Source organism: Triticum urartu, chromosome 7 (assembly GCF_003073215.2).
Source record: "Triticum urartu cultivar G1812 chromosome 7, Tu2.1, whole genome shotgun sequence".
In the NCBI taxonomy this organism is placed as follows: Eukaryota; Viridiplantae; Streptophyta; class Magnoliopsida; order Poales; family Poaceae; genus Triticum; species Triticum urartu.
In genome coordinates, this window is record NC_053028.1 from 693,713,297 (window position 1) to 693,724,272 (window position 10,976).

General features: G+C 47.7%; 1 protein-coding gene across 1 annotated transcript; it reads left to right on the forward strand.

Annotated features, from left to right (window-relative positions):
* Positions 1 to 7,403: 7,403 nt before the first annotated feature.
* LOC125519442 (serine/threonine-protein phosphatase 7 long form homolog) lies at positions 7,404 to 9,071 on the forward strand. Its single transcript, XM_048684250.1, has 6 exons — positions 7,404 to 7,732; positions 7,819 to 8,070; positions 8,150 to 8,370; positions 8,450 to 8,765; positions 8,845 to 8,923; positions 9,022 to 9,071. The coding sequence occupies exons 1-6, from the start codon at positions 7,424 to 7,426 to the stop codon at positions 9,069 to 9,071; spliced, it is 1,227 nt and encodes a 408-aa protein (XP_048540207.1). The 5' UTR covers positions 7,404 to 7,423.
* Positions 9,072 to 10,976: the final 1,905 nt, after the last annotated feature.

Below are 10,976 nucleotides of genomic sequence, written 5' to 3' on the forward strand. Positions count from 1 at the left end.
ACAACCTAAGATTCTTGGATCCCTAAATTCCTGCCAAGTACCATCTCCACTTTAGTTAACCTTTAAAAGCTATTTTGAGCAAGCTAACGTTTTTTAGTTCCATGGTAATTGATGTCGAGTCCCCCCTAGATCTAGAAGGCGACACAAGATGCTCCATTTAACCGTAAATAGTATTTCTTTTGTTCATGACTTTGCCAATAGAATCTAGACCTGAGATATTATGGCGTTTTAGCACTCATGTAAAGGACTACAAAAAAGAGAGGGAATACGTCTATACTTTCCCTTCCTATGTACTAGTCCCTCCATCTCAGGAAAGAAGACCTACAAGTTTCCTGCGAAGTCAAATTGTGTAAATTTTGACCTAGTTATAGGGAAAAAAACTATTATCAACTGCATACCAAATTAGCATCATCAGATACACAATAAATATATTTTTATATTATATATTTAATATTGAACATATTTTTTTCTGTAATCTAGTAAAAATTGTGAACCTTCTTTTCAGAGGCAGAGGAAATAACTGCTCATTAATTTCCCTCCAACAGCGAAAGATGCCTGAAAAAGCGAATAAGTGCCCATTAAATTAAAATGTAAAGAAATCTAAAAACACAATGCGAGGAAGATGCATAATGACGAGGAAGGCAGGCACGACACGCCCGCGGCTGACCTGAAGTCACCGCCGGCGACGTGCACTCGGTTGGCATCGTGCACGTCCGCCTCTTCTAGTTCTAGGCCCCGAGGGAGGGAGCAGCGTGCAGCATCTACATCAAATATTCTTGTGCCCACTGACATTGCCGCATCGCTGCAAACGGACGGGTGCCGTTTTCTTGCGATTAAAACTCCGTGCTAAGACACCCATGATTTAATAGTTTTGGATCATGCACGTACGTTTACTGGCTGACACTTGTAGGTGCCGAGAGAATATGTGCGTAGGCTATTTAAATCGGGCAGACCAAACAAAAGGGTCGTCGTGGTTAATGGAGGAGGAATGTTTGCCATTTTAATCCTCACGTCTCAGGGAGGTCCTTTGCACCTGGAATGCATGCATGCATGCATGAACATAATTATCTCGCTCCATGTCATTTTGCTTTTCACTTTCTGACTTTTCGCTTGATATAATTGGATTATTAATCATGCTGGTCTTAGCTAGCCTAGTCCCTCCCTCTGGAATCTGGATGAGATGATGACAGAGTCGAGTAGTGGTGCATCCGTATGCTGTCGAGCGTTTATATGCCAGAGTGACACAAAGACATCTTGGCTGGCTAAGATAGATTGACAATACGTGTGTGGAGTAAGTGCGGTGCCTGATTCTCCATTAGTGTTATTAGTATCTTAATTAAACAGTGAATCTTATAGCTCGTCAACTCCCTGGTCGATCGGCACGACACAACTCCTTGCTGCTCTGATTGACAATCGCAACCATCTGGCCGGCCTTAAAGCATCTACAGCCGAATATGTCAAATATTGTACCTCAAACGTCTGTGGCCGCGTCCGGAGACAATGACCGGAGACAGCAACCGGACACGCCTTACATTTCATGAATTGCATCCGGACATCTTACACTAGATTCTTAAATTCATACAAAAACATGCAAACAAAGTAAACCTACATAATACGTCGATCACCTAGCTACTCTCGTCGAAGATGTCGACGATCTCCGTGCCCGGCTCCTACAGCACGGGCAGCAGCTGCAGTTCCGGCTGCTCCGCTCCGGCCTTATCCACCTATATCTCCGCGTCGAGTTCAGCAAAGAGTGCGTCGGACGCCACCTGCTCATGCCGCAAGAACACCCAATTCGCCTCCACATAGGCCTCACCCTGGATGGACTCCACGATGACCTGCTACTCCGCCATCTCCTGCGATTGGGCAACGGCGAACTCTGCTTCCGCCCGCTCCATGTTGAAGCCCGACAGCTCCTACTTTGGCAACACCTCCTCCACTTCCATCGGAGCCAACTCCTCTCCCTCCTCTTCCCCCGGCTGCTCCTTCTCCTCCGGACTCGCCACTCCTCTTCCCCCGGCTGCTCCTTCTCCTCCGACTCTGGCGAGTCCGGAGGTGGCCCGCCAACGATGCGGGCGACATGTGTGGCTTATCTCGTACGGCTCTCCTGCTGGATCTCGTATCGGCGCTCCGGCGTGTGCATTGTGTAGTAGATGTTCTTCCTCCGGACAATGGCGGAGCACCGGAGCATGGGCAGAGCGCCGGGGCGGGAGAGGGAAGAAGGTGAATGGGCTCGGACTGGCGGCGCCGAGAGGGGGAGGTGGATGGCTAGGATTGCGGGACACTGGATGGCTTAAATAGCCGGATTTGATCTCGGGCGACGAGCTGGAGCGGCGCCATGCGGCAACGGACATGGCGTCCGTCGGACCGCCGGGTTTTGGGGTATTTTCGCGTGGGACCCCGCCGCCAGACCGACGTGGCAGCGCGTGCCCAGGCGCACCATATCCGCTTCATATTTGAACTGAATATTAGGGATGCCAGTCAGCCCGCGCGTTTGAGACCTGTTTAAAGGGACCGTTTGGATTGAAACATCGTGACCGAGTGAGACGCTCGAACGTTTGAGGCTAGCTTGGGGGCGCCCGGCTGTAGATGGTCTTATCTTTCAATCAGCTCCTGTGCAGTTCTAGTTATACGTACATGGTCGGGCCTTGAGTATTATGTAGACGCCTTGGCCGTGGCCGGAGTATAGAAAATCCGGCCGGCGCGAGACCGAACGATCAATGGTGCCGCGACCACTCATCGAGTGCTGCTAGTACTACTCGAGGGCCGGGCTTGGACGGAAGATGGGAAATGGCTGTCCGGTCGATTTCGCCATTGACCTGTTTCACCTGTGTCTGTTTCTTCCCACGCGCTTTGGCGTAATTTACGCGAAGCTCTCCACACGCAGGCCTGACCCTCGCAGCTTCGGGTCAGGCCAGCGGGATGAAGGATGCGGCCAGGTCTCATGCCATGCCATAGTAGCGATCAGATAGACAGGAGGAGAGCGGGCTGTAGTCCGTAGAGCATATGCATGTACTCTTCCTCCTCCTGCCAACTGTGCAGGAGCTGCTCCGGCAGCTGCATGCACCACTTCTGGCTGGCAGGAGGAGAAAATTAGACTTCTGGCCTTGCCTCGATTTTCTATCTTTCTTTCGGCTGCACTCGATCGTATCTTTGGCTCGGCTGTGGGGGAAGCTACCTACGCAGCGATTTTTGAACAAACAAACAAACATATAAAAGGGCTACGGGTGGGGAGCAGAAAGGCTACTACTCTGATCATCATACGCAAATTGTACTACCAGTAGACTTTCATTATGATAATGGAACCCGGGGGCTCTGGCCTCCGTGGTGATCTAAATCGGTTATACTAGTAGAGTGTAGACCCCTTGCAAAGGCACTCCTCGGTGACATAGGCCCTGTTTGGTTCGGCTGTGGATTTTTAAAAACAGTTGTGAAAAATCTACTGTGGAAAAACAGTTGTGGAAAATCTGATGTGAAAAAGATGTAGATCATTTGACAAACCAGCTGATACAGCTTTTTCAGATTTTGACCCGCAGTAAAATCAGATTTTGGAAAGTACGTCCTGGGTTGCTTCCACTTTTGTTTCAGATTTTGACAGCGGATTTTTGGAATTGGATTCTGTTGGGCTCGCTCTTTGGTTCAGATTCTGCTTCGCGGCAGCGGAATCCGTCGATAAAAACTGAACCAAACAGGGCCATAGCACTACCAAATTCACTGACCTCCACGGGGTCCGTATGCAGGTTTGAAATTTCAATCGAAGGAAACACAAAAAACGGGAGCAAATCTGGCGTGTGCTCCGTGCATGCTTTTGTTCAGCCGGCGACGTACGTAACCGCCACGGCGCATGGCAAGGCAGGCAGAGGAGGCGTACTAGTGGCGTGTCAGTGAGCAGGACCCGCCGCCGGGTACGCAGGAGGTACACTTTGCCCTCTCTGTAGGTCCACGCCTCCACGGCCACATGCCCAGCTTTTGTCTCCCTCCGATACAAATCCATCCACTTGGTCCTCAACAAAAAGTCGCTCGTTGAAATTTCCTCGGCGAGCGCTGCGAGATCCTTTTGGAAAAAGGCACCACTCGTCCAATGAAAATAGTCTCGGCTGTACAACTCGTTCAAAACAAGACATCTATGACCGGAGTTGCCTAATCGGGACCTTATACATCCACGGACAGTGACTGGTTAATTCTCAAATGATCCATTTGCAACCATGATCCCTACTTTCAAAACATCAATACATGTAAACACATGCACCTCGATCATCGCTGCCAAACAATGCATAGTGCACGCAAATACAAGTTATCCGTACTCACGAATAAATAATCGAGCAATAGTTCAAACATAAAAATTGTTCATAATGCATAATTAAAAAAATTAAAAATCAAAGTTTTCTTATTTTCAGAATGAATCCACATATGCTTCAGAAGATCATTGAGAAGTTGCATATGCGCATGTCAATCTCGCAGTTGTCGTTGCATCTCGAAAAATTAGCAATATGCTTTGTCTCTTATTTCAAAAGGCGGACCTAAACACCAGGCTTCTCAAAACCATGCGTGCAGACTGCCCCTTCATAGTATGTTGGGTCCATTGTGAAGTAGTTCGTGTATGCAAGTCGTGCACCAGCAATCCTATCCCAGGGAATAAACTCGCTGTCCCTTTATGGAGCCCTTGAAGTTGAGTACAAGCTACTGTCTTCTTCATCTCCTCTTCGATGCTTATCATCATCATCACCATCGACCGAATCCGACGAGTCAATGAAATCGTTGAATATGAATTCGTTAAGGTCGGTGTTTACATAGCTATCATTCCACGACTAATCCATCGATGACCTAGAAGTAACCAAAAGAATAAAAAAACCGACTTTGACATTTCATCAAACACATAGAGCGTGAGGTGTATATTCGGGGGATTTGAACGTACCGGGCGGCGTCCGATTGCAGCGAGGTGGCAGTGTGGGTTGGGGCCTCCGGTGGCGAAGCTATGGGCTAGGGACGGTGGTGGAGCACCGATAGCATTGGAACTACGGTGACGGTAGTGTGAACGAGGGAGAAATGAGAGCTGGTCGGGCAAGGGGGGAGGGCCTTGCCCGATTAATTTGGCAGTGTCAAGAATTTGTCCCTACTGGCTGACACTTAGGTGCCGAGAGAATATGTGCGTAGGCTATTTAAATCGTGCAGACCGAACAAAAGGGGCGTGGTTAATGGAGGAAGAATGTTTGCCAAATTAATCCTCACACCTCAGGGAGTCCCTTTTTACCTGGCATGCATGCAAGCAAGCAAGCATGAACATACTCCATGGCATTTTACTTTTCACTTTCTGACCTTTCGTCTCGCGGTGGGTATAATTAGATTGTTAATCATGGTGGTCTAGCTAGCCCTTTCCTTTGGATGATGATCGAGTCGAGTCGAGTCAAGTCGGGTAGTAGTGCACTCTTATGCTGTGGAGTGTCTACATGCCAAAGTGACACAAAGGTAATTTGGAACAGCAAGATAATACGCGTGTGGAGTGGAGTACTCCTAAGTGCAGTGCCTGATTCTCCATCAGCCTTAATTAAACAACAAGTCGTATAGCTCGTCAACTAGATCTCCGGTGGATGCAGACGACACGAATCCTTCTTGCGCGCGCTGATTGACAATCACAACCGTCCGGCCTCACCATTCAGCTCCTGTACAATTCTAAGTACTGATTAGCAGTTGTGCATGGTCGGGCCTACAGAGTTCAATCTTAATTTTGTTTACGTGGCATGTAATTACTGAAAAATGGTAACATAATATGTTACTGTAACATAGCGCTTCTTAAAATAAGATAAGTCTATAAACTAATAAATGAAGTCTTCTACTACACTACTACTATATTACTTTGCACTATGAAAATAGTAACTTAGACTAGTGTCATATACATGACACTAATATAAGTTACTCCCCACTATAACCAGCTTGACTAGCCTAAGCATCGATGCGTTGGCAGCAGCCTTAGCAGTTATGCATGGTCGGGCCTACAGAGTTCAATCTTAATAGTATCTTTTTGAACCGAGTTCAATCTTTAATTCACCTGGTCAGAGATCCCCAGTTTGTGTGTGGGAGCGAACGATCAATGGGCGCCGCGCCCACAGCCCACGATAAGACAGGAGGAGAGCAGCCACTAGTCAGCAAATTTGACAATTTTGACCTTGAAACGAAATCAATTCACGGAATGAACTGCCCATAAAACTATTTCACAGCACTGACCCTTTTGTGTAGCGCCCGCCACGCAGGCGCCACACCCTACGGTGCAACGCCCAGCTCTGGGGCGTTGCACGCCTGTCCACCGTGGCAGCCCTTGGGCCCGCACCCAATAGTGCAGCGCCTCCGAGCTAGGCGCCACACATGTAATGTGCAGCGCCCGGCCCGTAGGCGCTGCACTGTGACTTAGATGCCAGCCGCCCCCTCCCCCTCTCCCCACCCCACCCATTCGTTCCAGCAGTTACAGAACAGGCGCGCCGGCGGCTTCCTCCTCTCCCCCTCTCAATCCCCTCTCCCAAATCCTTCAGATCCGATGATTTGGTCCGTGCATTTCTTCACCAATCCATCCTAGAAGGTACTCTCCTCCGATCCCCTTCTTTCTATCCATAGAAAATATGATATTTTGAAGATTTGGGGAATCCTTGTTTGATTAGATTAGATTTGAGTCTTTCATGTATTAGAACTTTGCATGTATTACAACCCTTGTTTCTTTGATTTGTGGAACCCTAGTTTAGTTTATGTAAAAGTTATTTGTATGAAGTAGGCATAGTTTATGGAAAAGTTATTTGTATGAAGTAGGCCTAGTTATTTGTGAAATCCTAGTTTATTAGTTTTGTTTGATTTGATATGGTTGGATACATAGATTGGTACGGTTGCATCTAGTAGGCGTACTTTAGTTTATTTGTATTGAAAAGATAATCGTGTTGACAAGAAAGCTTTCTTTCAAAATTGTTAGGATGGTTTGGCTTCTCGATGATCACTGGGACAAACAACACCGGTCGTACGCTATGGCGGTGGAGTAGCGGGTAATAATGAAAGTGGCCTGTTTTATGAATTTCGTATTTATTTCAAACACAAATGCCCCATATGTAATGTTATGAATTGTTTGTTTGTAGGCGCTTGCACCTTTGAAGCTTCGTTCTCACGGGGTCACCCTTGGGTGGATGCGCTATGATGAGCGATACACACCGTATGTAAGGGAGACATGACTTCTCCCTTTCATTCATATGGTCAGACGGTCGACGCCACCCAACAATGCTCCAGCACTCACCGTGCTTATTGACCATTGGCGGCGGAGACACATAGTTTCCATCTACGGACCGGGGAGATGACAGTGACGCTCTAGGATATTACTATGATCACCAGTCTTCCTATCGATGGGAATCCTCTATGTATGAGCACCGATTCCGATGGGTGGCGCGCGCAGATGCATGCCCTTATCGGTATGGTTCCTCCGGAGCCTCCGGAACCAGCAGCAGAAAACAAGAAGAAGGAAAGAGTCGCAGCCGGTGCTACTTTCACGTGGATTACTGAGCACTTTGGTACTTGCCCACCGGAAGCTGATGAGGACACGGTCAAGACATATGCTCGTGTCTACATGTGGTATGTGATATCCAGGACTATGTTTGCTGATGGCACAGGCAAGAATGCTCCATGGATGTGGCTGAAGGCGTTGACCGTCTTCGATAGCAAATGGAGTTGGGGTTCGGCGACACTGGCTTACTTGTATAGACAGGTATGAAGTTGTTTCTTTTTCACTTCATTGCTACATTATGAATGCGATCTTGCTCTTAATTGAACCATGTTCTCTTTTATGTGCAGTTGGACGAAGCCTGTTGTAGGTCATCTGGAGGTATTGGTGGTTATTTGCTCGCACTTTCCATATGGAGCTGGGAGCGTTTGCCGGTTGGACGTCCGAAGAAGGTGAAGTACAATGATTGGGACGACAAAGGCGACCTACTACGGCTACCCACTTGGGCTTACAAGTGGGATGTGATAAATGAGACGACAGATGATCCCTCGGTCATGTACAAGTTGTACCAGAGCGAGTTTGACGCGATCACGCCTGAGCAGGTGAATTGACATGGCATAAGTGATTATGATGCTTCTATTGCAAGTCGATATCAATTTTGCATTCTATCCCATTTTGCAGGTGATATGGGAGCCGTATGGAACAGGAGATAGTTTTGGTAACCCTTTAGAGTTCAGGCTGAATCCGATGTGCACTAGGGATAGGGATCTCTGGCGTATGCGGTGCCCACTCATATGCAACTGGGCGGTTCAGCTTCACCTCCCACATCGAGTGCGCCGTCAGTTTGGTTTGTTCCAGGCACATCCGCCGGAGTGGGAGGACACGGACAAGTTGCTACACGCGTAAGATATAATTAACCTTGAGTACTTAGCAACTTCTCGGCGGTTTCGATGCTACTAATATTATGTTTCTAACTTGCAGGTTGGATAGGAAAAGGCAGCGGAAGATTAAGGATTGGGCCAAGCATCACAGAAAGTATGTCGTACAGTTTGCGCTTAGTGTGGAGCAAGCTAGGGCTGGAAAAGGAGTCCAGCTTCGTGAGCACTGCCCTGTAGCGTTCAACAACTATCTCACATGGTTTCTTGCAAGTACCCGTGTGGAGGTATGCAAGCCGGCGTATGCTGAGGAGATTTTGGAAGAACCCACTGTTTTTGATGAGGTAGCCCAACACCAGTACAACGCATTAGTCAGGAAAGGCAACTCAGTGATCCCTTCGGCTCCAATGATGAACTTTCAAGTATTTGCCCTCTTTGCTTTTCATTCACACTATTCACATCTTCGCTTGCCTAACACGTTAATACCATTTCTGTTCATAGCGTGCCCAGATCAAGAAAGCAGCTGATGAGACCGAGACTATTCTTGAAACAACCCCGGCTGGCAAAAGCGATGGAGCAGGTGCACTTCGAGCATTCATCAAGGTTCACATCTCCTTCAAACTAGCACTTAACATGTGTTGCTACGTTCGATGTCTCATTCACTTGTACATGTTGCAGCGCCAGGGCCAAAAGTTAAGACGGCTATCAAACCTTTTTGGTTGTCGTGACCCCGAGTATGTATCACCAAAACGGTCTAGGTCGGCGACACCATCAGATCCCGCTTCGGGCCAGAGCCATGGTGATCATTTGGAGGATGAGGATGTGGGTGTGGTCACCCAAGAGGTATGGCATGAGCATATATATCCAATTGTTGATGCATTGCTAACTATATCCTCACACACGGTCTTTCCATATCTTTTGTTGATGCATAGGTTGCTGATGATGATATGACCTTGGGGACGTACCAGGTTAGGTCTGCATACATGCTAAAGCCTAGAAAGGGAATCAACAAGTACACACCTGAAGACTTCACCGAAAGAGGCAAAAGGACGGTCGGCACCTCGCGGATGGCGGCTTTGGATGACTATTTGGATGACGATGTCGATGATGTGGAGGAACCGGAGCCGGAGCGGGAGCGTGTTCCTCTTCCTAGGAAGGTGAAGAAGTTAGCCAGCAAGAGGGGGGGGGGGAGCAGCCAAAAAGCGCTCAAGGAACTAGCTCTTCTTAGGAACCAGCCATAGTCCTTTATTTGTAATGTCGGTGAACTTGGAGTTGTTATGCCGGTGAACTTGGAGTTGTGGTAGCTCTATGGAACTTGATCCTCTTTGTATGTCTTAGTTATGTTGAACTTGGAGTTGACGTCTTAGCAATGTTGAACTTGATCCTCTATGTTGCACTTGTTGTCTTAATAATGTTCAAACTGTGACTATTCTTGTTGTCTTTGCAAAGTTTCTGACTGCTTATTCTAGGAAATGTTGCAATGTACCTGATAATGACCAAGTTTACAAGCTACAGTCGCTGCAGCGCCTAGCACTGAGGCGCCACAGTGTACAGTGCAACGCCCAGTAGCTAGGCGTTGCACTGTACAGTGTGACGCCTCGGTGCTAGGCGCTGCAGCGGCTGTAGCTTGCAAACAGAATGTTTGCTCTCTGTTTGCTCTCTTCGTTGTCATATAATATAGCTTCTTCTGAGTCCGCCTTTCGTGATTGAAATTCTAACCATTCATCAACCTTGGGTGGGAACTTGTACTTGTACTTGCGCGGGTTCTCACCCGCTATCTGTGCATCAGTTTCCATTGAGTACTTTAGAAAGTACGCATTCATCTTGTCAAATGTGTATTGAACTATTGCCGTCATGGGTAATCCACGTGCACCTTTGAGCACCCTATTGAAGCATTCGGCCATATTGCTTGTCATTTGACCGTATCTTCGGCCATCTTCATCAAAAGCACGTGCCCACTTGTTCCGGTGTTGAATGTGCCTATTCATAAAGTCTTGACCCCCGTGATCAAGTTTTTTGTGTGCGAGCAATTTGTTCAACAAAGTGGCGAACCGCTTCTCGGAGAAAGCAAGACAACAATCTTGAAGATCATCGGCCAACTCCTTAAGGCCACATGCCCTATAGAAGTTTGAACAAAAGTGCCTCATGCACCATCGATGGTGCAACAAAGCATGCCCGGGAATGTCAATCTCCACCGCGTTAAGAATTCCTGCATGCTGATCTGATATGACACAAATTTCCCTTTGAGCAGGTAACACCTTCGTCCTCAAAAGACGCATAAACCACTCCCAGTTGTCATTGTTCTCCGCCTCAACCAAAGCAAATGCCAATGGCAACACCCGGTTATTGGTATCACTTGCTATCGCAACCAACAAGGTGCCCTTGTATTGTCCGGTCAAGAACGTGCCATCAATGGCGATGACCGGCCTACAGTGTTCGAAAGCCCTCACGCATTGCTCGAACGCCTAAAATGCACGGCCAAATACTCGGACTTTCTTTCCTTCATAAACCGTTGTTTGGTGCCCATGAGGCTCGACAACATGAACCATGCCCGGGTTTGTGGCGGCCATGGCTAACAACAACCTAGGGATTCGGTTGTATGCTTCCTCCCAAGTACCATACAACATCTTAAA

Bases quoted from the DNA above. Each gene is read 5' to 3' on its own strand.
- LOC125519442 (XM_048684250.1), top strand. From the start codon at position 7,424: ATGCATGCCCTTATCGGTATGGTTCCTCCGGAGCCTCCGGAACCAGCA. The intron at 7,733-7,818 runs GTATGAAGTTGT...TTTTATGTGCAG, and splicing joins TGGCTTACTTGTATAGACAG to TTGGACGAAGCCTGTTGTAG. The intron at 8,371-8,449 runs GTAAGATATAAT...TCTAACTTGCAG, and splicing joins ACGGACAAGTTGCTACACGC to GTTGGATAGGAAAAGGCAGC.